Raw genomic sequence first — 27,500 nt, forward strand, 5'->3', positions numbered from 1 at the left:
ATGATTGGGCTTTACCTTCCAGAGTGGCCAAGAATATCTTCATCAAGCAATCTTCAGGAAAATCAACCTTCAACTTGCGAATATGCATGTGAAATCTAACCAGATGTAGAGAAACGTCCTTCCTACTGTTATCTCAAAATCAGATCCTGATAGGCTGCCGGTCAGGTTGACTCTAAGTAACTATTTCAAACCTACTTTAGGCTAAGGCTTAGCCTCCTCAACCTGAGAGGGCTCTCTCTAGATGGGTTAATGATTTTGATTAAGATAAGATGGCTAACTCTTGTAAAACAACTGTAACAAATATAAATGCTGGAAACATATTAAACAACTATCCATTGGGCCTATGGAGTCAACAACACCTCAACATAACAAAGATCTTGACCTTACATAGAAGTCAGGGCATTCAGCGTTTGAATATTCAGAACATACACTCATATAGGACCACACAGTTTATAGATGCATACAGGAAATCAAAGCACATTCAGTGAATTCTGAGTGATTATACATCCATACCACTGTAAACAAAACTAAGGAAAGGACAGCATCACACATTCTGAATATAAGAAATCCTTCTTGAATCCTGAGAAGTAAAATCAAAATTATATTACTGAAATGAGTCTTTACATAAGCCAAATACAAGCTGTGTCATAAAATTTTCCAACCCTGATTACATTGCTGTTTCAGCTATATATAGAGTTTTTATTCTAACTAATCGAGATTCCTCCTCAAGCATGAGGGGAATTCGAAAACTACTCCTATTGACACCTATTAACCTTTAACTAACTAATAAATACAACTGACTGTTGACTGGAGTTTTTAGAGATCTAAATCAAGTAGGATTCTAACACCGTGTTATGCTAATAATAGCCTTGATTACAATGGTTCTTGTTCTTTGACATCTGGTTCCCTTCTGGCGGTGGCTGTGATGGATGTTTGTAGCTGCTTGCTGGCCTTTAATGTCGTATCCTTTTACCTCTGCTGAGAAACAGGAAACTGTCCTTGTTTTTATGCCTTTGTTTTCCTCAAAGATATTCGGAAGTAATTAGCCATGTTCTTTATCCTTTAATTACCCAAAATGGAGTGCCACGTCCTTGATGTGCTGTAAGCCTTTCTCATGTACCTGTGTGATGGCAAAATCTTTCAAAAAGATTTGCCGCTTTGTCAATCATAATTGATCAACGGAATTGTAACATGCAGCTACAGCAGTTTCGTAGCGCGCTACGAAACTGCTGTGTAATTTCAAAAACACAGTCTTAGACTCTACTCTGTTTGTATACCTTATCTTCAATTTCATTGCCTGAAAAAGGAGCACCAGATTTGTCTTGTCCTTTAATATCTGAATCAGAAGTGACACAGCTACCATTGCTAAAAACCTGTTCAAGTAGATTGAAAAGGTCCTTATCATGCTTATTTTGGTGTTGAACACCACTCTGCTTTTTTGCAAGGTATCTTATTTTCATGGTCCTGAACTTGGTACAAAACTTCCATGGCGATACACATGTGCCACGCGATACATTTATCTTCTCTATATCTCTAGAGATTATTTCATTGAACACCTGGCAGAAGACAAATGTATTAAAGATCAGTGTGTTTAAAATTGATTCTGCATCAGAACCATGTAGCTGAAGAAGCCGTATTCCTTCCATCTCCAAAATTGCTAATACAATGAGTTGATAGACACTTTGGCCAATTATATTCCTCCACATAGAATTACTGAAAAAACTTTGAGTTCTTCCTACAGGTAATCTTTTCATCAACTCATCATTTGGAGGTTCTGTTGCCAGTGCCAAAGCACCAAGTGTATCCATAATCAGATTGACCCAAAGCAACTGAACTGCAGTGAGGGGGGCAGTTCCTGCTATACATGTTGAAACAAAATTCAAAACTAGAGCAACCACATTAACTGTCAGCTGGAACTGCACAAATTTTTGAATGTTTACATATACTGAACGCCTCCATCTTGCTACATTTACAATTGTTGCAAAATTATCATCTAAAATCACCACATCGGCACTCTCCTTCGCAACCTCAGTCCCAGCTATGACCATAGCAAGCCCAATGTCAGCTTCATGCAAAGCTGGTGCATCATTTGTGCCATCACCTGTCACAGCAACAACTTCTCCCAGAGTTGTGCGCAACTGTCTCACCAAGGTGTGCTTGTCCAATGGTGAAGATCTTGCCATAACCTGAATTTTTGGTATCAGAGTCTTCATCTCTTCTTCGCTCTTTACACGAAAATCAGGTCCTTCAATTGTCACACCATCATCTGTTAAAATGCCACACTCCGCTGCAATTGCTTTCGCTGTGTTAATATTGTCACCAGTGACCATCCTCACTGTAATACCTGCAGTTCTACAGAGTTCAACAGCTTCTTTGACACCGGGATGCACGGGATCCTTGATGCCAACAATGCATATACATGTATAACCAATTGTAAGAATGGTTTGTCTCTCTGGATCAAAATAATCTTCCAAGTCTATATAAGCAAGGCAAAGAGTTCGAAGAGATTCAGCAGCAAAACCATTAATGATATTGTTAAGATCACTACTTGCTATTTCATCCAGTGCAACAACACTGCCACTCCCATCTAGACCCTTGTTACACATTTTCAGAATGTTTTCCTGTCTCTTCTTTCAATTTCTCGGCTACATCTTGAACTTCAACGGCATGGAAAGAATTATCCTGGCAATTGATTGATCCTTTTGCAAACATTATTTCAGACTTGCTAAAATACTCAGGGGCACGTATTCTTTTCCAGAAATCCTCGCAGTCATTGTTTACTTCTGAAGCCAATAGCAGTTCACAAACTTTTTCTTTGGTTGCAACATTCCGGCCTGCCCCACAGCCCATTGCTGTAGCACCACCAACAGCATTTGCCAATACTAGAGTGGTTATCATAGGCATCAAATTTATATAACCAACAACAATAGAAGCTGCAAAGCTATCTCCACATCCTACAATATCTGCAACATCAACCTTCAATGCAGGTGCATAGAACAATCCTTTTGATGTCACCATCATTGATCCTCCAGAACCCATTTTGATAATTACCCACTTGGTGAAAAGTCCTCTATGAAGTAAATTTTGAGCAGCCAAAGCAGGGTTTGCAAGTCCAGTCAATGACTCAGCCTCGTCAGTACATGCACTAGTAATTTCTTCCCAGATATTGTCAAAAGACATAGCCCCTTGTAGAAATTCAAAGGAATCTCCCATTCCTTCATCTTGAAAGAAACCAACAAAGGACTTCCCTGGGGCCACAGAAAGAGGACGTATCTTTGCCTGTAATACTGTTTCCAGATCAAAGTGCCTGTCTGGGAACTTCTCTCTGTAAGCTTCTACATCACAAAGATTCCTCCACTCTAAAGATCCATCTCGTATCAAGGTATCAAACTGAGATTTTATAGGCATGGAATTGGGATTATCATGCAACCAATCAGCAATAACAGTCACCAAAGCAGTACAAGCACTCTCCCCGGCAGCCTTTTCACTATGCTGATCAATTGAAGCAAATAAAACTTGAGACGACAACTTCATCTAACCATCTCTACTAATAAAATCTTTCTGTTCCCAGCTGCCTATGGTGAAATGGTCATCGCCAAAGTCTAAACATTCACATCTGTCCTGCGATACTTCATTGTCATTCTTATGATATAAAGGAAGAGAGTCGATAGGGCAACATAATTGTCAGTGGTCAAAATCAATATCATCTCCACCCTCTTCTCCATATGCTTTATTCAACAGCGTCTCTCCCCTTGCTCGTGGTGACCGAAAATTCAATTTCCTCCTTTTCCAAGAAAGAAGGCTCCGCATGGAAGGAGGTTGTACAAGAGTATAATCAGAGTCTGATGAACATGGCTCCTCAATCACCTTGGAACTTGACTCTATATTTGCTTTATGATTGATGATCCAATTGTCATCAACTCCATCTTCTCTAAAGTCCAAATAGAGAGCTCCTTCAACACGATTAGCTGCAGCCAATGTCCCATAACTAAAGGAATTCCGAAAACTAAATCTATCCTTATCCTCTGGTGTTCCTTATCAATAAACATATATGAAGGCTCACGATAAATAACAGAAAGACTGTTGAACTCATCAAATATACGGTCCTTGACTTCACTGCTCTGAGTATCAGCAAATACAGAAACTGCTTGTTTAGGTGGATTAATTACACGCTCTGCGGATACTTCCTTAGAAGGTCTTTCATGAGAACCAGAGTTTCTGCAGTGACATAATCCTTTTCCATCTCTAGGAACGGAAAAAGGCGGTCAACAATGGCATTGACATCATACTACTGCAATGCAATTTTTCCAACTGCTCGGACAGACTCTCTTGCAATGGCCACATCAACATTTGCGGCATATTCACTGAGCTCCGTCACAATATCATATGTATTACTCTCATTTGCCACGGCTGTAAGCATCTCAAGCTTCAATTTCTTCACATATGAAGGATCACTGTAGCGACAATAAAAATGCTTATAATCTGATGAAAACAGTATTGGAGCACGTGTCACCAACAGATGTAGATGGCTCAAGACTAGACGAAACAAATTGATTGTAGCTAACACTACAGCACTATCGGATATGATAGCCGAAGTGTATAGGCTGACAACTGTTGATGGATTTTGATGGATATGACAGCTGTGAAAGAATGGCTATGGATTCGAACAAATCACCAATTTCGTAGTGCAGCCAGTGCAAAATATGAATTATGCGCTACAAAATCATCTAAAACATGTTGCGCTGCGAAACTGCTAAAAGGATTTATGTGCTGCAAAACCACTTTAAAATGATTACAGGCGCTATGAAATCACCTAGACAATTTCGGCTTTGAAATGAGTTTGGACATATGATATCCATGTGAGATGTGAGACCAATGATAGACTAAAACAGAGAATGGACCCCGTTATATATACCAACAATACTCTTAACAAGATTCCTATTCAAACTATTTAGACTCTAAAACCAGATGAAAAGACTAGACCCAAAATTTACACCAACCCTTTGGCAAACAATCGAACTAATGTGAACAATTTAGAAATTTTTCTTCAGTGATAACAGTGGCTCCACTTGGGATAGTGTGCTCCTGTAGTACACTAAGAACTCGTAGGTCCAGTGCATTATTTTTTTTTTTTTATGACAAACGGAAATTTGCTTGACAAACATCCCTTTCCAGCTTCTTGGGTCTTCACCTCGGGCTTAAGCTTGATGACCACTGTAGGAGAAAGAAATCTACATCTACTGAAAAAATGCTCAGTCAACCTTGAGCTTATTTGCATTTTCCTACCTACCTACCCTAACAATTCAAATTTCTTTCAGCTCAATCAATGTCAAATTTCCAATGTAGCCAATCATTTGTCTTATCTGATATTTGAGTTCTTTGACTGCATCGGAGTTCAGAGCCACAATGATATTGTGATGACCACTGCCACTGAAATTGCCTCTGATCTTCATAGAAAAACTGAAACACTGGAGAGTGAAACTCTTCCATGTATTTAGCTATAGGATCCCAGAATGCATGACCAGCTTGATGATTCTTGTAACTTTCTGGTTGTGCAAACTGATCTTCAACAACAGTGTACAGTTCCTCAATCGTGAAAGAGAAAGGAAGCAACACTCTCTCCTTGTGTTCTGCCATAGAAAGCTTCTGAAAATAATGATCATGATTATGAAGACTATATGCCTGAATTTGACCTTCTAAACCTTCAATGTCTTTCTCAATGTCCTCAGCAACTTCATCCAAAAATTTCATCTTATCCTCTGCCTTACACTCAAATGATTTTAGATACGAGGACAAGGACAAAGAAAAATTTTCATTTGTTTCTCCATTACTATGATCATTATTCCATTGTTTGAAACCTTGAATTGAAGGAGAGTTTGCCACCAACTCTGATCTATCTATCCATTCCTCCAAAAACATAAACCAAAAGTCTTCAAATGACTTAATGGATTTGGCAGGAAAGCTTTCAATCCACTGTTTGCATTTCCCTTGGAATGAATCATAGAACAACATAATGCAAACATCTTCATGCTTAACCCTAAGAAGCTCGGTAAAATCACAAAAATCTGATATATGCTTCAAAGTTAAACTCAAATCTTCTCCGTTGAATTTTGGACCATTCCTTAGAAAATATGCATCCTTGGGAAAATGATTTGGGAAACCATGAATTCCTGAAAAATTTATGCATGCATACCTTGAAATAAGAATGGTAGCATCTGGGTCCTTCATAACTCCAGTGGAATCACCATGAATGTATGAATTTTGAATTCTTCAACAATAGAGTCGCTAAGGTAGATTGCAGCCTCGAAAATTCTTCTGAGCTCCTGCTACCTTCAGAAGTTCAGTCTCTTGATTTCAGGAATGAATAATCTTCAGACTCCCGGCAGACGCACCAAAATGTTATCTCAAAATCAGATCCTGATAGGCTGCTGGTCAGGTTGACTCTAAGTAACTATTTCAAACCTACTTTAGGCTGAGGCTTAGCCTCCTCAACGTGAGAGGGCTCTCTCTAGATGGGTTAATGATTTTGATTAAGATAAGATGGCTAACTCTTGTGAAACAGCTGTAACAAATATAAATGCTGGAAACATATTAAACAACTATCCATTGGGCCTATGGAGTCAACAACACCTCAACATAACAAAGATCTTGACCTTACATAGAATTCAGGGCATTAAGCATTTGAATATTCAGAACATACACTCATATAGGACCACACAGTTTATAGATGCATACAGGAAATCAGAGCACATTCAGTGAATTCTGAGTGATTATACATCCATACCACTGTAAACAAAACTAAGGAAAGGACAACATCACACATTCTGAATATAAGAAATCCTTCATGAATCCTGAGAAGTAAAATCAAAATTATATTACTGAAATGAGTCTTTACATAAGCCAAATACAAGCTGTGTCATAAAATTTTCCAACCCTGATTACATTGCTGTTTCAGCTATATATAGAGTTTTTATTCTAACTAATCGAGATTCCTCCTTAAGCATGAGGGGAATTCGAAAACTACTCCTATTGACACCTATTAACCTTTAACTAACTAATAAATACAACTGACTGTTGACTGGAGTTTTTAGAGATCTAAATCAAGTAGGATTCTAACACCGTGTTATGCTAATAATAGCCTTGATTACAATGGTTCTTGTTCTTTGACATCTGGTTCCCTTCTGGCGGTGGCTGTGATGGATGTTTGTAGCTGCTTGCTGGCCTTTAATGTCGTATCCTTTTACCTCTGCTGAGAAACAGGAAACTGTCCCTGTTTTTATGCCTTTGTTTTCCTCAAAGATATTCGGAAGTAATTAGCCATGTTCTTTATCCTTTAATTACCCAAAATGGAGTGCCACGTCCTTGATGTGCTGTAAGCCTTTCTCATGTACCTGTGTGATGGCAAAATCTTTCAAAAAGATTTGCCGCTTTGTCAATCATAATTGATCAACGGAATTGTAACATGCAGCTACAGCAGTTTCGTAGCGCGCTACGAAACTGCTGTGTAATTTCAAAAACACAGTCTTAGACTCTACTCTGTTTGTATACCTTATCTTCAATTTCATTGCCTGAAAAAGGAGCACCAGATTTGTCTTGTCCTTTAATATTTGAATCAGAAGTGACACAGCTACCATTGCTAAAAACCTGTTCAAGTAGATTGAAAAGGTCCTTATCATGCTTATTTTGGTGTTGAACACCACTCTGCTTTTTTGCAAGGTATCTTATTTTCATGGTCCTGAACTTGGTACAAAACTTCCATGGCGATACACATGTGCCACGCGATACATTTATCTTCTCTATATCTCTAGAGATTATTTCATTGAACACCTGGCAGAAGACAAATGTATTAAAGATCAGTGTGTTTAAAATTGATTCTGCATCAGAACCATGTAGCTGAAGAAGCCGTATTCCTTCCATCTCCAAAACTGCTAATACAATGAGTTGATAGACACTTTGGCCAATTATATTCCTCCACATAGAATTACTGATAAAACTTTGAGTTCTTCCTACAGGTAATCTTTTCATCAACTCATCATTTGGAGGTTCTGTTGCCAGTGCCAAAGCACCAAGTGTATCCATAATCAGATTGACCCAAAGCAACTGAACTGCAGTGAGGGGGGCAGTTCCTGCTATACATGTTGAAACAAAATTCAAAACTAGAGCAACCACATTAACTGTCAGCTGGAACTGCACAAATTTTTGAATGTTTACATATACTGAACGCCTCCATCTTGCTACATTTACAATTGTTGCAAAATTATCATCTAAAATCACCACATCGGCACTCTCCTTCGCAACCTCAGTCCCAGCTATGACCATAGCAAGCCCAATGTCAGCGTCATGCAAAGCTGGTGCATCACTTGTGCCATCACCTGTCACAGCAACAACTTCTCCCAGAGTTGTGCGCAACTGTCTCACCAAGGTGTGCTTGTCCAATGGTGAAGATCTTGCCATAACCTGAATTTTTGGTATCAGAGTCTTCATCTGTTCTTCGCTCTTTACACGAAAATCAGGTCCTTCAATTGTCACACCATCATCTGTTAAAATGCCACACTCCGCTGCAATTTCTTTCGCTGTGTTAATATTGTCACCAGTGAGCATCCTCACTGTAATACCTGCAGTTCTACAGAGTTCAACAGCTTCTTTGACACCGGGACGCACGGGATCCTTGATGCCAACAATGCATATACATGTATAACCATTTGTAAGAATGGTTTGTCTCTCTGGATCAAAATAATCTTCCAAGTCTATATAAGCAAGGCAAAGAGTTCGAAGAGATTCAACAGCAAAACCATTAATGATATTGTTAAGATCACTACTTGCTATTTCATCCAGTGCAACAACACTGCCACTCCCATCTAGACCCTTGTTACACATTTTCAGAATGTTTTCCTGTCTCTTCTTTCAATTTCTCGGCTACATCTTGAACTTCAATGGCATGGAAAGAATTATCCTGGCAATTGATTGATCCTTTTGCAAACATTATTTCAGACTTGCTAAAATACTCAGGGGCACGTATTCTTTTCCAGAAATCCTCGTAGTCATTGTTTACTTCTGAAGCCAATAGCAGTTCACAAACTTTTTCTTTGGTTGCAACATTCCGGCCTGCCCCACAGCCCATTGTTGTAGCACCACCAACAGCATTTGCCAATACTAGAGTGGTTATCATAGGCATCAAATTTATATAACCAACAACAATAGAAGCTGCAAAGCTATCTCCACATCCTACAGTATCTGCAACATCAACCTTCAATGCAGGTGCATAGAACAATCCTTTTGATGTCACCATCATTGATCCTCCAGAACCCATTTTGATAATTACCCACTTGGTGAAAAGTCCTCTATGAAGTAAATTTTGAGCAGCCAAAGCAGGGTTTGCAAGTCCAGTCAATGACTCAGCCTCGTCAGTACATGCACTAGTAATTTCTTCCCAGATATTGTCAAAAGACATAGCCCCTTGTAGAAATTCAAAGGAATCTCCCATTCCTTCATCTTGAAAGAAACCAACAAAGGACTTCCCTGGGGCCACAGAAAGAGGACGTATCTTTGCCTGTAATACTGTTTCCAGATCAAAGTGCCTGTCTAGGAACTTCTCTCTGTAAGCTTCTACATCACAAAGATTCCTCCACTCTAAAGATCCATCTCGTATCAAGGTATCAAACTGAGATTTTATAGGCATGGAATTGGGATTATCATGCAACCAATCAGCAATAACAATCACCAAAGCAGTACAAGAACTCTCCCCGGCAGCCTTTTCACTATGCTGATCAATTGAAGCAAATAAAACTTGAGACGACAACTTCATCTAACCATCTCTACTAATAAAATCTTTCTGTTCCTAGCTGCCTATGGTGAAATGGTCATCGCCAAAGTCTAAACATTCACATCTGTCCTGCGATACTCCATTGTCATTCTTATGATACAAAGGAAGAGAGTCGATAGGGCAACATAATTGTCGGTGGTCAAAATCAATATCATCTCCACCCTCTTCTCCATATGCTTTATTCAACAGCGTCTCTCCCCTTGCTCGTGGTGACCGAAAATTCAATTTCCTCTTTTTCCAAGAAAGAAGGCTCCGCATGGAAGGAGGCTGTACAAGAGTATAATCAGAGTCTGATGAACATGGCTCCTCAATCACCTTGGAACTTGACTCTATATTTGCTTTATGATTGATGATCCAATTGTCATCAACTCCATCTTCTCTAAAGTCCAAATAGAGAGCTCCTTCAACACGATTAGCTGCAGCCAATGTCCCATAACTAAAGGAATTCCGAAAACTAAATCTATCCTTATCCTCTGGTGTTCCTTATCAATAAACATATATGAAGGCTCACGATAAATAACAGAAAGACTGTTGAACTCATCAAATATACGGTCCTTGACTTCACTGCTCTGAGTATCAGCAAATACAGAAACTGCTTGTTTAGGTGGATTAATTACACGCTCTGCGGATACTTCCTTAGAAGGTCTTTCATGAGAACCAGAGTTTCTGCAGTGACATAATCCTTTTCCATCTCTAGGAACGGAAAAAGGCGGTCAACAATGGCATTGACATCATACTGCTGCAATGCAATTTTTCCAACTGCTCGGACAGACTCTCTTGCAATGGCCACATCAACATTTGCGGCATATTCACTGAGCTCCGTCACAATATCATATGTATTACTCTCATTTGCCACGGCTGTAAGCATCTCAAGCTTCAATTTCTTCACATATGAAGGATCACTGTAGCGACAATAAAAATGCTTATAATCTGATGAAAACAGTATTGGAGCACGTGTCACCAACAGATGTAGATGGCTCAAGACTAGATGAAACAAATTGATTGTAGCTAACACTACAGCACTATCGGATATGATAGCCGAAGTGTATAGGCTGACAACTGTTGATGGATTTTGATGGATATGACAGCTGTGAAAGAATGGCTATGGATTCGAACAAATCGCCAATTTCGTAGCACAGCCAGTGCAAAATATGAATTATGCACTACAAAATCATCTAAAACATGTTGCGCTGCGAAACTGCTAAAAGGATTTATGTGCTGCAAAACCACTTTAAAATGATTACAGGCGCTACGAAATCACCTAGACAATTTCGGCTTTGAAATGAGTTTGGACATATGATATCCATGTGAGATGTGAGACCAATGATAGACTAAAACAGAGAATGGACCCCGTTATATATACCAACAATACTCTTAACAAGATTCCTATTCAAACTATTTAGACTCTAAAACTAGATGAAAAGACTAGACCCAAAATTTACACCAACCCTTTGGCAAACAATCGAACTGATGTGAACAATTTAGAAATTTTTCTTCAGTGATAACACCTACCATCATCTTTAAATGTAGGCAAATTCCTTGACCAATCTACCTTCAGAATTTTATTTGGAAAACCAGGGATGTGATCTCGGCTCATGGGAGCGTATCTTCTTGCAACCCGATCCATCTTGAAAAGCTCAAAGCTACTAATCTTCCTGCAGTGAAGTCACCATGAAGCATTGATCTCTGGATTTTTCAGTGAATGAAGTCGCCAGGTGAATTATTTCAGCCTTGCCAGTGTCTAATCGGTGTCCACCATCAACAATCAGATCTGAACTTGATACATGTACTGGGGCAATTAATAAGTTAGATGTGACGATTACAAGCTAGACCGGATATTGACTGAAGCAGCGTTTATCTACTTCCACTAATGCAAAGCAAAAGCGTTTCGAAGGCTACCTGGCATAACTTCAGGCTCCGTCTATAGCTTATAAAACAAATGACATCAACAAGCAAACCATTTGTTCTTCCCCAGTATGGTCGCCAATATGTTAGCGCTCGAATTTGCCTCGGGCTAAGGAAGGCGAAACTCAAGGCAACATCAAACCAAGCTCAGCCTCGTAGCTAGCCCTACGAGGACAGGAGAGGGCTCTCTCCAGGTCTATCTCGGCAAGAGGTCTTCAAAGGGGCTGAGATGACTGATATGAATACTGATTTTAGGCTAGTAAATTGATAAGATAGTTTGCTTTAAGATTTTTAGGGTTTTGTTGGAAAACAGGGAAAGGCAATTTTGGGTGCGGGGACGTGACACAGTTTTTGCAGAGGTCTTTTTGGGGCAAGGTAGGCAATCGTCCTGATGTCTTTAAAGGAATTGAATGGATAGAAATGACTGGTGAGGAGCTAAGGAGAGCGAGAAAATTTCAGGAGTTCTCCTTAAACAGATGAAAACATAGATATTAAACAAACTTAAAGGCAGAGCATACAAGATTATGAATTCTACCTTAACACTTCATTTGTTTAATTTGCAGAAGAGAATAGTAGAAAAATGATACACATAACAAACTTACAAGTACATGAGAGAAACACACCATCAACACAAATAACCACAGGAATCCCAAATAGTGCTGCAAAACCCTGGTCTTTCCTTTGCCAAAATTGCTGAGATACAATGTGTAATACAGTCTAAGCTTATCCCCCAAGAGTCCAACCATGAAAATGACTAAGAAAGTACATAATATAGGCAAGCTAACACATTTCCTTGCCTCTAGGGGTCGATCTCATCATCCTAGGAGCTGTTTCAACCAATTCTAAACTGAGCACTACAATCTAGGCAGTCAAAACAACTTGCCTCTATAAGTTAGGAAACCAATTCATTCATTAATTTTTTGCTATTTTATGAATGAATCTTCTAGAATAGGTAAAAAAGTGTCATGTCATCATGAAAATACATTAGTTACATCAAAGAGGGTGAAAAATCCCATGAAAAGTCAAAACTAGTCAAAAGCTGCGTTGTCCTGAGCTGTAGATGAAAAACTGGCAAATTTCCCTGATGCGTAGCGCGCCTTTGAGCCCACTTTTGGGGCACTTCCTGGCATCCAAATGAGGCTCAAGTGGGCTTTTTGGAAAGGTCTGGATGTTGAATCTCCAACCCAAGTGGAATTTCTCAATTTGGTGCCCATTTGCCCCTCCAAAAATGCAATCTCCCAAGACTGCTTCCTGTGTGTCCAAAAAGTGGCAGAAGGTCATTTTTTGCTTGTTTTTTGACCTTTTGGGGGCCCAAACCTCAATGAAATGTCTTGGCAGTGGCTGAGCAAGTGTAATTTGTCATGAAAAATCCAAAAATGTAGAGTTTTTGTGAAATGGACCTCCCCATCTTCAGGGTAGCGCGCGGCGCGCTACGCGTTGAGGGCAAAAACCTGTTTTTAGCAAAAAAAAATTCAAAATTGACCAAAATTGCTCCAAATTTTCTGAATTTTTAGCTGAGGGTGTATCATTGAGCACCATGCTCCTTCAAGGAGGCTTCGGCCAAAATCTGAAGTGGATCGGGCCTTTTCCTCCGTTTTAGTGCCTTGGCCAATCGTCCTTTGAGTACCTTCATTTTCGCTTTGCACACATGCATGCGGGCCCAATAATGATTCTTCATGTGGCGGAGCATATCTTTGTCCCTGTTTTCCTTGGCTAGCAACTTCTCTAAATGAGTGTTCACCCGGATGAGCATAGACCCTTGCTCAATAGGTGTCAAATCATCGGGTCTCTTGCGGGCCAAGTTTCGGTCTTCTCGGATTCGCCGCAACTCATCAAAAGTGTGTTCATCTTCTAGCTGCTTGTTACGCTGCTCCAAGTAGTTGATTGTCCAATTGGCCGTTTCCAATTTCTGTTGCAACAAGCGATTTTCAGCCTTCTATTGCTGAATGATCTCCTTTAGCTCCGAGCTAGGAGAACTGATGTCAAGGTCAATAATGTCTATGTCTGGATCACCTGATGGTCCCTCATCAATCATGGGCTGCTTGCCTCTCTCCTGTACCTGTGCTGCTGTCGAAAGCGAGGCCCCTTCCACCTGATGTGGAGATAACACTCGTTGTGCTGATGAAGAAGGCGAGTCCCCTTCCACCTGGTGTGGAGATAATACTCGCCGTGCAGATGCAAATAAGGCCCTGTGGCCTCTCTGATATGTAACACATGCTGGAGTGCTGACATGCTCGGGCTCTGGAATGTGAAACTGATGTGAAGGGCCTCCCTCATCATGGACAATCTCAGGGGGTGGCTGTGGCACCGTGAAGAAGTCGCGAGAGATGAAATCCTCCCAAGAAATACCCTGCTGTGCCAACTGATGCATCACTATGATCTCGATCAGTGCATAACGATATATACTCTTGTGTTGCTGTGCGGGGTTCTTCCTTTGCACTAAGGGTACCATCCTCTCTATATTTCAGCACATGAAAAATGGAATGTTCATCATTCGTACCCGGGTGAAATGCATCAACAAACGGATATGGTACGAATATAAACGTGAAAATTTGCCCTCACAAGTGAAATAGCGCATAATGAGCCTCATCAAGGGTGCATACTCATCCCTTAGGAATCTGAAGGGAAAAACAACAGTTAGGTGTCTCATACACCTGGGTTTGATATATGGTTCATAATGAAATCTGTCTAGTTGCTGGCGCTTGTTCCACTCCTCCCCAACATTTGGTATCCCGGTGGCTTGAGCAACAATTTCGGGTGATAGGGTGAAGTCCACTCCTGCAAGGTTCACCTGACCATTGTGCAAATGTAGGACAAACAAGCGGACTAGTTCTCTGTGATGTTGAATTTGCGAGATCCGCTCACAATATCCAAAGCATGATTGATACTGAAAACATGTCATTACAAGTGGACAAGCTTGCAACTGAGCCAAAGAAGTGGGCTCCTCCCTGACATGCCGACCACCTTTACCACCCTTATGATGCCTCCTTGGCACTTCTATCTCTGGTGTCGAATCACTGTCATAACTCTGCTCATAATCTGATTCGGTTTCTGACATGGTTTTGAAGGCAAGATGGCTGAAATGTATTGCTGACTTTGCACCCAATTAACTGTTGTTTGACTTTTTCAAATGTTGTCACCAAGGGGACATAAATACAAGGGGATTGTTAGGGAAAGGGGAACATGAGGGAATTAGGGACAATAAACATAAATAAGGAATTTAGGGAAGGCAACATGGGAAGTCATAATATTGTGGGATTTTAAGGTGAAGTAGGGTTTGGGAATTTAGTAGGTTTTAGGGATTTTAGAGAGGAAGATTATAAAATTTTATGGGAAAATTTGAAGGAGAATGTTGGTGAAGATGAGGAAAAAGAGGGATAAAAAATGGGCAACCTTGGACAACAAAATACTTTGAAACCCTAGCACAACTAAGTCTTTAAATTTTCCACAGCAATGTAGGGTTTTAACTTCTCATTTTCATGGCATTTTTAACATATTAATTTATCATTCATCTTGCAAAACCAAAACTAGCCATGGAGGAGAGGCCTACCTGAAATTTGCTTGAGAGAAAAGAGGATTTGGTAGCTTGCTGGCAGTTTATTGGGTGAAAAATCCAACGCGTAGTGCACCTTTCCCAATGCGTAGCGCCCCTCTGGTGCGTAGCGCCTGAGTAAAAATGCACTGGAAAAGTCGCGCTGATGCGTAGCGCGCCCTGGGTGCGTAGCGCGCCTCAGCTGATGCGTAGCACGCCCCTGAAACTGCCCAATTTGCTCAATGACTCTTGAAATCGCCTTTGCAAGGATTCACTTGGCTTGTGAGAGGCAAATGAGTTGCTAATGAAGAGTGATGTGCTTTTATAGGCTCCTTTTTTATTTTTATTTGCCCAAAACCCACTTTATAATGTTTGAGTGTTGACACTTTTTGAATTAATTGGCTCTGACTTCTGGTTTCCTTTTTTTGAAAAAAATTGGTTGAAATGATGATTTCTTCTGAAAATTTTTGCAGGCATGGCTTCTGAGATGCTTTGGAAAAGGAGACCAAGGTTGCGCTTCAACATTTGGAGAATTTGAAATTTTGACAATTTTTTACAAAAACGAGATAATGACCTTTGTTTTTCAAAAACAGAGTTTTGAAAACAAGGTGAAAATTTAGCTGTACAATAATGAGAATTATTGAAATGATGTTTTATGAAGGACATCCCTCTGGCCTGCTGGTCCTTTATGACCTCTCAAGACAAAATTTGACTCAACCCTAGACCTAAGACCTCGAAATTTAAAACAAGATGAATGACCCTTTGAAGATTTTATTTACTTAAACAAACATGAACTAGCAGTGCCAAACAGGAGGGGAATAAAAGACACACACTCCTCCACCAGAGTTATGGCATTCCTAACGGAATGCAACATGATCACACTAATGGGACACCTAATCATGAAATGCAAAGATGATCCAGGTGGATATTGGTGGCCACCTGCCAAGTCCACCTAGACCCCCACCATTGTCCCTCTTGACATTTTCAGTTTCCTTAATTATAGCACAATTTACTATTTTTAGCAGTTTTTGGGTCCTAAACTTCCGGAGCCGTTTTGAGGCCCTAAACGACGTTTTTTTGGGAAATCCCGCTCCCTGCGATTTTTTAGGTAAAAAATCGTTGTTTGCATTATAGTCCTCAGAAAGATCTTTTCAACGGGCTATCATGCGCGTAAAACGGAGATCGTATGCCAAAGTTACGACCCCGGGAAGTTGATGTACCAATTTACCCAAACGGGGCCCATAGTTTGGCGTTTTCATCTTCTAGGGTTAGGTTTTGGAATGTTAAGGGTTTTCCATTGTTTCTCAATAATAAATAGGCCTTCGAGCCTCATTGTAAAGACAGTTCGAAACAGTTCAGAGGCATGTAGCCGACACATCTCTTCTCAGAGATAAGCTACCATCGCCCTAGCTGGGTTATTTCTATTTGTAAGCATATTTCAATATTCTCCATTAATTAAATGAAGTATTATTTCCGCGGCATCTCTGTTTTTATGGTTATCGCATATTATTATTTCTGTTGCATCTCTGTTTTTATGGTTATCGCATCTCTGTATTTATGGTTATCTCTGTAATCTATTGCGTTCCTGCTTAAATCCGTATCAAAAGAGCTTTGATCTCTGGTGGAGGGCTACTAGACCGACTCTAACAGAATCAACCCAAATAGATTGAGAAACTGCTTCCTCAAATGAAGAAGGGTTTGAATTAATGAGCTTTGTCATGAGATCCATGTAACTAGTGTACCTCTCTGGTGACATCCTTTGCCTGCGCTGTGATGTAGGAGATCCCACATGCTCCCATGCATCCTATATCAATATCTTAGCTTATATGATTCACTTTATCCCTTCTATGGATGCTTATGGTTGAGTGGGTGTCTCCGCTTAGCCTCCTCTATGCTCCATTTTTGGTTGCTCCAAAACTTCTTGAAGCTCACTCTAAGGCTCCTCCTTTGGATCTAGAAGCTCCTTCTCTGGTGAGATACTCAACTCTCATTTCAGAGAGAATCACATAGCCTTCTCCTCATCAAACTTGACATCTCTCCTCACTAATGTCATCCTTAGTGAAGGTAAATACTCCTAGTAATCCTGTGGAGTCTTGTTGTATCCTACAAAAACTCCCAACTTTTTTGTAGGCTCAATTTTCTTCCTTGAATCCTTGGAGACATGACAATAAACTGAAGATCCAAAAATTATTAAATGAGACATATGGCAGGCTTTCTCCCAGATAAATCTTCTTCCGGTGTGATCATACCAAGTATTCTATGAGGACTCTGGTTCTGCAAGTAAACTGCTATGTTACATGCTTCTACCCATAGATGCAATGACAACCCCTGATCATGTAGCATAGCTCTTGCAGCTCCAACTATGCTCCTATTCTTCCTCTCAACTACCCCATTCTACTGTGGGTTATGGGGTGCTATCAGTTCTCTTTGAATACCTTCTTTGGCATAGAAATCCTTGAAGTAATTCGAAACAAATTCACCTCCATTTTCACTCCTGAGAGACTTCACCTTCTTCCCAGTCTCCTTCTCAACTAATGCCTTAAATTATACAAATTTGGAAAACACTTCATCCTTTTTCTCATGAAGAAAATCCAGCATTTTCTAGAGAAATCATCAATAAAAATTACATAGTACTTATGTTTTGTTGTGGAGGCTGTAAATAAGGATCCACAAACATCATAGTGGACTCGCTCAAATATTTCATTTGCTCTGCTATCTCGGCCATGGAAGGTGGATTTGACATATTTACCTATTGTGCAACCCTTACAGACATCCTGCTGGTCAAGGGAGTATTTATGGAGACCATTGGTAATTTGCTACGTTATTTTTAAGGAACCATGGTGTATACGACCCAATCTCCTGTGCCAGAGTTCTCCAACATCTCAACTCTGCACTTTTTTTGCCTTGTTGCTCAATGCAAAAAAATATCCCACATCAAGTTTTTATAGGTTCTTCAATCAAAATCCACTATGCTTCACTTTCCTGGTAGCTATGTGTCTCAAAAAGGCTTTCCCTTTACTAAACATAACATCATAGCCTCTATCCTCTAATACTGCTATAAAGACCAGGTTCTTCTTCAGCCCAGGTACAAACATAAAATCTTTAAGGTGAAGAGGGGAAGCTTTCTCCCTCTCAAAGGTGACAATACCAATTCCTGTAGAAATGTACCTCCCGTCATCCTCCAATTCAATATGCACATGGAGATCCTTCTCCTCCAGGCTATAGAAAAATTTCTTGCACCCTGTCATATGGAACGAGGCATCGACGTCAAGGTACCACACACTCCCCATAATAGTGCTGGCCATGCATGCTATTAGGGTGAAGTCTAATTCGAATTCTGAATCCAATGCTTCACCTCCTGCTCCTCCTGAAGGCTTCTTGTTAGACTTCTTGTGTGGACATTTTGTTGCATAGTGCTCGTATTCATGGAAGTGGAAACATTTTATCTTGCTCAAGTCTTTCTTCTTGCCATTATTTTGGCTAGATTTAGGTTTTATTTGGGTCTTCTTTCCTTTTCCATTCTTCCCCTTCCCAACCAAGGACAAATATCTTCATCCTCTACTTTGGATGATACTCCATCTCTGGTATTTCTCCTGATCTCTTCTTGAACCAAATCAGACCACAACCTTTCCCAATTTGGTAATTTTTCCCTTCCATTCATAGAGTCCTGGTAGTTGTGCTAGGATTTTGGAAGGCTTAGAAGGGCTATGATCACTATATCACCTTCTACAACATTCTCCCCAACCCCTCCAAGCTCATCTCAAACTTGAGTGAATCTAGAGAGATATTATGGAATGGTATCATTTTTCTGCATCCTAATGTTTCAAAGTTTGTCTTTCAGGGCCAATTTTCTATGGTCATTGCTATTTTTGAATAGTTCAGTCAATGTCTTCCACATAGAAAATGGTGTTTCTTTTCCATGGATATTTGAGACCACATGGTCTCTAAAACCTTCCAAAAAAAATCTCCTTGTCTTTGCAACATCCTTCTTCCATTGGGATAATTGTTGTGCATTAGACTATTGGGGTTTCATAATGTCAGTTTTAACATATTCTAACACACCATTATCATCAAACATTACTTCCATTTGGTCCTTCCATGCTATGAAATTCAAGCTACCCTCCCGGGCATACTCCAATATCAACGCATTGAAAGACATTCTCCCGAATCTGAAGCAAATCCACTATACTGAAGCTGCAAATTCGAAATTCTTGAGGGAAAAATTCAAAAGATTGGTTTTAATGTGATTTTAGGGCTTTAATACCATGTAAAAATTTGATAGAAATTGCAGCTGCTCAAGAAATTGAACTAAAACCAAGAAACATAAATTCTACTCTTCTAATCTACAGAATGAAATTCACAATTTAGAACAACATGCATAGACATGCAACATGCAAAAAAAACAAGTACAATGGTGATTTCTAGGGGAACCCAACTAGGAAAAACCCCTCAAGCCTCTTTGCATTAATCAGTTGAATAGAGAAACTATTACAATTGCATATTCCAGCTCTTAGCATTACCTACAAAAGTAAAATTGTTCTCTCTAGTAAATGAGAACCTTTTGCTAGAACTTAGCCAATTTATGCCTCCTCCAGCCTCCTATTTCTTTGCACAATTCTAAGCTAATTCGAGCTCCTAAAAAATAGGGAAGTCCTTATTTCCTTGCGCAATTCCCAAAGAATTGATCTCCTGACTGCATGCAAAAACTGTGCACTCAACTAGTATACAATCAATGTTACACTAGCCTTTGTCTCCTCCACTCTAGCCGGGCACTTCGAATTCCATGAAAGTATGCGATATTTTGTGGTGATTGATCATTTAACTATGAGATCTCTTAGTTAGACTATTGTCTCACTGCACAAATAACCTTCAACTGACTCTACTAATTGTTAGAGGTTAGTTAACTGAGTACAACTGAACATAATTGAACTAGATTGCTAAAAATTAGCAATCAACACATGCATGACTGAACTTCAAGCCCACTAAATTGAATTTTTTGATCTAATTGAGCAACAAGAGCCTTGTCACACTAGTTAGTTGTTGTCATGCTGATGTGGAAATTCGATTTACTCATTTGACTAAGGCTAAAATCAAATTGAGCCTTTCTTGCTAGACTTCCTAACAATCCTTGAATATGACATTATTTCAAGAGAGCCAACCTATAACATCCCCTTGTTGATTCAATGTGTAAATTAAAAAAGTATAAGACCAAGGACATGGGACAAGTATTCCAAGCTTAATGTTGGGAAAAACATAGTGATGGGTATCACTAGTGATTAATTTATGGCTAAGGAAATTGACAAAGGAAAAGAGGCATTAATTGGCATTTATTTATGAAAATAAAGGAAAATAGGAGAAAAGGGAGATGAAAGGTCACAAATTTTCATGAAAGGGAAATTGAAGTAAACATGAAGGAAAATTAAGAGAATAGAGGCCTCAATGATAAAAATGCTTCTAAGGATCAATTGCTAGCTTTTTGTTAGTTTAGTTTTGGAGCTCTCTTCTATTCTCTCATACTATTGCACTCTGGAGCACTCTAGTACTCACTTGGATTTGGAGAAAGAAGGAAAAGGAAAGAAAGAAAGTGCAAGGGAATAGGTGGATCAACAACTACAGTGGGATTTCTTTGTAGGTAATAGATTGCATGTGTGATTTCCTTGTTGATTTATGGATGCACGGTATATGCATGTGATTATGTGGTTATGTATTGTCATTGGCATGGAGGATTGTCTGGATTGACAGTGGTTTTAGCCATGCATTTCCATTTCCTAGATATCCATGGTGTTATGGGTTTTTCCACTTGATTTTTTTTGTGATTGGTACTTATAATTCCTTATGGTTATGGGTTGGAACAAACGCTCTGGAAGCCTTGGAACAACTTGGGTTGAGTTACTAGTCTTGGACCGTAGGTTGGTAAAAATTATCTAGAGCCCTTGGTGGGTTGAGTTACTAGTCCCTGGATCCGGGTTGGACAAATGCTCTAGAGCTCTGGAAGGATGTTGGTTGAGTTACTAGTTCCTAGAGTCTTGGACAACTTGGGTAGAGACCAATTTGGTTGGTGTTAGTGATGTCTGAACATGAGGTCGAATCATTGGTTGAGGGTTGATGTGGTTTGGCTTCTAAAATTCTTTGTTTGGTTTGTCTTGGTTTATTCCATGAGATCCCACATTCATGCTTAGAATATGGCGCGTGGGTGATTGGTTGAAGGATAAATTTGGTTCAGCCCAATCTATGACTGGGTGGTACATGGAAGTCCCTGACTTGGTTGATATTTTCATATGTTAATAAGATATATTATTCTATTGTGATTCATGTATATTTGTAGCAAATATGTTAGTGATATTGGTCGATTTTCCATGGTTTCTATGCTGGTAATTTTATGGTTATATGTTGGCTATATGATGTGTATCATCTATTGCTCTCGTCATGAATGGTTTATTTATTGATTGGTTGATGAATGTATGGAAAAATAATTGTTGTTGTAGCTATGTGAAGAGAGAATAGGGCCTTCTTAGTGATTCTCAAATGAATCTCAGACTATTATGATCATATATGCATTCATGACATGTAGCTTATAAGTTTTCCATTTGTTTGACTAAATGTCTGTTATGTTTAAGGCAGTCTAGGTCAAGTTCTACCACTAAGTTTGAATGTGTATTCTTGTTGTTATGTCACCTATGATTTTGAAAGGTCTCGAACAATTCTAGGAAGTGGTATGGAGAATGACCTTGAATCGTGGCTCAAATCGTGGGACTGCAGCCTCTGGAATGGACAATTTGGGTCACAACCTCACTCAGGCAGGCCTGTGAGTGCAGTTGGAGGCCTTTAGCCGCATGGTGGCCTTGTCATTCATGTGGTTGGGGGTTAAGTTGTGTGAAAATGATCCCCAGTTCAAGGTTTGGTCTCCTAGGGTGGTTCTTTGGCCCATGAGTGTCCTGTAGCCTTGAGGGATGTTGTGAGTTGTCATTTTGTGGTAAAATTATTGGCCCCACATCCTTAATTGGAGATGGGATGTTGGCTCATGTCATAGTAACTCCTCATCTCATGTTTACTCAGGTAGACCATTGAAAGAGGGTAAATGTGGGAGGGGTGGTTACAGATTAGTATCAGAGCACCCAGGCTCAACACTTGGACTGGATGAGTGGAATGTGTTTGTCATGCATGCATGTTCGTTGTCCCGTGTGTTCATTAAGCATGCATTGTGATATTCATTGTTTTATTTGTGTCATCATGTAGACGTTGATGGCGTTGATGTTGAGATTATTGATATGTTGATTTTATTATATATACATGTGTCGTGCTAACCCAGATTGATTATGCATATGAGATAGCCTCCCCTAAACTTCACTGAGGTATGTTTGATCATGTTTATATTTGGTTTATTTAACATGGTATGTTTGTAGGAAGAAAAAGATCAAGATGACTAGCAAAATGGTGGACTACAGTTCACGTGATTCTCCCTACATATCATATGAACAACATGGTGATGAGTATTCTGCTGACATAGCATATACATTGAGAAGTTTGAAAGCAGAGATCATAAGTTGTAAGCTGGATGATGATAGGATCATTCAGTCACAGGAAAGACTTTCCAGAGCACAGGAAAAGCAAGCGAAATTTAATACAGTCATCCTTTAGAGTGTATAAAAATGTAAACTTTGAAACGAGAACTGATACTGTTACCCGTTTCATAGAGATAGAAAAAAAGTGACCTGATTTTGAAAAGGAGTGATGCAGGACACACATGTTTTTTTTAGAGCATAGTTTTTGGCACTTTAAATTTTTTTATGTACATTGTGTTTTAGAATGGTAGCGATTTTCATGCTGATTTAAAAAAGTGATAATTCTGTATCAGGCCCTTTTTTTAAAAGCCCTATTTTTTGACTTTAAATTTTCTAATGTATGAAATGTAAATCATTATTTTCTAAATTTAATAATTTTTGAAGTGGTCTTCTTCTTCATATTTTCTAGTTTTTATTTTATTTTTTTGTAGTGAGGTTTTTATTGTTTTGCATATTTAAAGAAGAAGGCTGATATTTTAAATTTTCGATATTCTACATATTTATAAATCGTTATTAATTTTTCAATCCACATGAAATAATTGTCTCTAAAAAACAATAATTTTTAACAATTGACATAAAAATAACCATTTTTAACATAAATATAACTAAAAAACTACACGTTTTGATAATTTTTTGTAATTTATTGCTAGAATTGACATGTCAAAATCACAATTTTGATAGGAAAATTTTAATTAAAAATGGTTAGATAATAGTTTTTTTTTCTTTGAATTTCATGTCAAAAAAATAATAATAATCACTTTTTTTTTCCCAAAAAGTAATGATTAACATAAAAATTAATGCGAAAATCACATAATACAAATATTAAACGCATAAAAACCTTAACTGAGTGCTTATTCTTCTCATAATATGTCAAATTAAAAACATTACAAGTATAACTAATTAATAGTTACAAAAAATGAGCTTGATTCCCAAGCATAACATAAATTTACTCAACAATTTCACATAATCCAAACTCTTCGTCCTCTAGAGTTTCATCATTGACTTCTTCCACAATATTTTCTGCTTCATTTTGCTCATTTTCCTCTTCTAATGGATCTTTGATGTCTGCGAATCTCTCAATGTATGCCTTTCCAATCATTTCGTATAATGGTGGTTAGGGTTCCTTTGCCTCTTTTGTCACACGTGATTCACTAAAGTCCCCTTTATTCAACTCAATTTATTGCATTGTATCTGGAAGAAATTGAAGAGCATTAATTCTTTGTTGAATAAAATTGCACTATATTAGATCTTTTTCAATGGCAATGCAAATTCTTCCTTTTTGAAGGCAGCATGCTAGTGTTGTACCTAATTATCAATCACAAAAGAAATAATGAAGTAAATTAGTACAATGACATATAAATTAAGAAATAACATATTGAAATTCAATTCCATATAATAAAACTTACTTGAGACAGAAAATAAATCCATCACCCAATCTCCTTCATTTGAACATATGTCTATAAGATAGTTAATCAATAACTGTGCTTTTTGATAACTGTTAACTATCTCTTCTTTTGCTTCTCTGTCTTCATATGTTAGTTTTCTCACAACAACATCATAAGTCAGTGTTTGGCTATGACTCTTTCTATCTACCCAATTAAAAATCATAGACATATAGGTATCATCTTTTGCCCAACTATCAATACGAATGAACTCACAATCATTTATAAATAGTTGATCTTCACGGTTAAGAAGATTTGAATTTTTCCTGTAACATGAAATAGTAAAAGTTTAATTAACTTGTACATAAATAATTTTTTTAACATTAATCAAATATACATTTTAAACGTCTTACCATGTAAGCTGCATCCTTGAATTTGTTTTCCCCTTGAAGCTTGACAATAACATTGCCAATTGTGTGTCTAAATGAAATGTCACAAATCTCCATAATGGTGATGACATGACTTCTAAAAATCCTGCAACCACTTTACTAAGAGCTTGATAAGTATAAGGGTCACTATCATAGTCAATGTTTGAAATATTGAAACCATGGGGAATATCTGCAATAACTAGGGCATAATCCCTTTTAGGTATGAGTTTAGCAATGTCTTCACAATCGCCTTGTATTACTTGATATTGAATAGTGTCAAGCCCATTCCAAATGAAATGAGTAAGAGTTGGATCAAGTTCAACATTCTTAAGACATTGCTTCTTCAGTCTTTCGATCTTAATTTTTTCAATAAAGGTTCTAGAACTATCTGGTGCTCCATTTGCATCATTACTCATATTTTATAAAATAAACAAATATATGTGTAAGTTATAAATTTAAAATAGTATACAAATGAATAAAAATGAATGTATAAATCAACATACCTTTTTAAGTGCAAGATAAAAAAATTTAATGTTGATGTAGAACTTGAATCTGGATAGTTGCGTACAACATCATCCCATCTATCTTCATTCACCAATTTAACCTTTTGTTCTTGAATTTTCATGTAAACTTTGTGACTACATAGATAAAGTAAAAAAAGTTAATATAATGATATGTATAACAAATATTACCAAGAACAATATGTCATATTTAAAAAGAAAATTATAATCTAGAAATAAATAAAAATAATTCAACAAACTTTTGAAATTCCTCAGACATTTCCTCCAATGATAATTCCCCTAACCTCACACGAGATAATATTGCTTTGACAAGTTTTTCATCCTTCACTCCTTGCAATGCTCTCCAAGGTGTGATAGTCATATCTTTTGGAAGCCGCTTCATTTCAGGACCTGATTTACTATTGCTACATATCAATGGCTTAGACCTTTTAACCTTTTGGTTTTTAATGCCAATGTTATCCCACATGCTAAAATTCTAATTAATCAACTCCCATATCTCTCCAGTTCTAAATGCCAACTAAAAAATGTTATCGACACCTCTGAATAAATCACTAACTTTGCTGCCTTTATCGCCTTTGAATTTATTTTCTCTTCAATTTTATAGCTTATTTCCATACAACATTCATTTGGGAAATATACAGTAACATTTATCCTATCCCCACCACATTTTTCTTCAAATTCACTATGAATAAATCTAACCCTTTGGATGAATGTCATAGACATCCTATATTCATTATCTGAATTATGATCCCATGCCACTAATTTTGCTTCTGTATCTGATAAACCAGCATAAATGATACATTTCATTGTTTCAAAATGTGGGTTATTGTGATATTCCTCCATCAATTTTCTTTGAGCTTCTACATAATGGTTTCCCCCAAGCACATAATAATTGTATTCAAAACATTTTGACTTATCAAATGCTTCTTTGTTGGGAACTTGAACTGGATCAACAAGAAGCACATAATTAACCACATGATCATATGGATTATACCTCATCAATGTCTTCAAGTTGTGAACATGTAGATGGTGTGGCTTTTTTATTTGATATTTACATTGTCCTTCACTTGCCTTATAGATTTGTTTGATATTAAGCTGAAATGTACGACCACCCTCAATTAAGTTTATCTTTGTCAAGTTTTGTCGAATGGCATTTTGTTTTGTTTTGATAATGCCATCCTCTAAATCAGCTCCAGGTGTAATGATTTCTTTGCTTTCTTTTGAAGTTTCACTAGGTTGTTGACTGTTGGTAATGACTACTTCAAAATGTTCAACTTTACTTTTCTTCTTCATAACATTCTCATCATTAACTAGAACAGATTTATTCTTGGGCATTGTTACTTTTGGTCTTTTACGGATCTTCTCAATTCCAATGTCATCCTCAGTAATGACAACATATTCTTCACTACCAGTTTCAACTTCCTCATCTTCAAAAATAACTTGTCTACCTTTGCTAGATTTATCCACTAGAGACTTTTTTTTTGGCTCCCTTGGATATAGTTTTGTAGCATCATGAATTACTACATTTTGCTTGTTTGCCATATCTTCTTTTGACATTGAGTAGAAACTGCTAACAACTTTCATAATATCATGCTCTATGAAGTGAATGCCTCCCAATCTAATTGAACAACTTTCAACGAAATTCTGCCAAACAAAATATCATATGTCAATAAAAACAAGGTTATAAAAATATAGTGAGACAGTTACAAGAATGCAAAACACAAATATAAATAACAATACTTATACTATTTTGTGTCATCTCATTTATGATTTGTTTACACAGCTTTGTAGATACATCTCTCGTGTCATACAATGAAAATGATAACTGGTATTTAATCCTTTCATGTGACTTGGGTAGTTTTGTAAGTATGTAAACAACTTCACTATCTGGTACCGAACACATGTCTACGACCTTTTCCATCACCTCATAAATTCCATTATCATTAGGTATATCAACATATATATATATATATTTGCACATTTTGGCTTTCTCTTTCTTTCACATACCAAACATTTGATGGAAGTTTCACTTTTGATTTCTTCCAGTATGAAATCATCTTCTTATCATTTGAGACACTTGAAAGATTTGTAGCCATCAGCTTAGGTGAGGTTCATTCACCAATGTTTTTTGAAGATCCACCTTTAAGAGTCTTTAGTCCAGAAAGATTCACAGAAACCTTCTTTGACACCATTTTCCTTAAAAAAAAGGCACATATAAATTAGTAAATCACAAAAAATAATAACTTAAATTAACACCGAAAACGATAAACGATAATTAATTTTATAAACCATAATAATTAAAAAAATAAAATTAAAAATACATCGCCTTGCCGCTGTGCCCTGAAAA

General features: G+C 37.9%; 1 protein-coding gene and 1 pseudogene across 1 annotated transcript; both read right to left on the reverse strand.

Moving 5' to 3' along the window:
* Positions 1-1,253: 1,253 nt before the first annotated feature.
* LOC149248631 (calcium-transporting ATPase 2, plasma membrane-type pseudogene) lies at positions 1,254-2,616 on the reverse strand (annotated as a pseudogene).
* Positions 2,617-3,684: 1,068 nt separating this feature from the next.
* On the reverse strand, positions 3,685-8,877 carry LOC149248632 (calcium-transporting ATPase 2, plasma membrane-type-like). The gene is made up of 4 exons (XM_089450660.1): positions 7,549-8,877; positions 4,326-4,435; positions 4,064-4,218; positions 3,685-3,968 (listed from the first exon to the last, which is right to left on the reverse strand). Exons 1-4 carry the CDS (start codon positions 8,875-8,877, stop codon positions 3,685-3,687), a joined length of 1,878 nt encoding a protein of 625 aa, XP_089306786.1.
* Positions 8,878-27,500: the final 18,623 nt, after the last annotated feature.

This window comes from Pinus tabuliformis, chromosome 7 (genome assembly GCF_031772625.1).
Source record: "Pinus tabuliformis cultivar Carrire ecotype Pingquan chromosome 7, CPIR1, whole genome shotgun sequence".
Taxonomy (NCBI): domain Eukaryota; kingdom Viridiplantae; phylum Streptophyta; class Pinopsida; order Pinales; family Pinaceae; genus Pinus; species Pinus tabuliformis.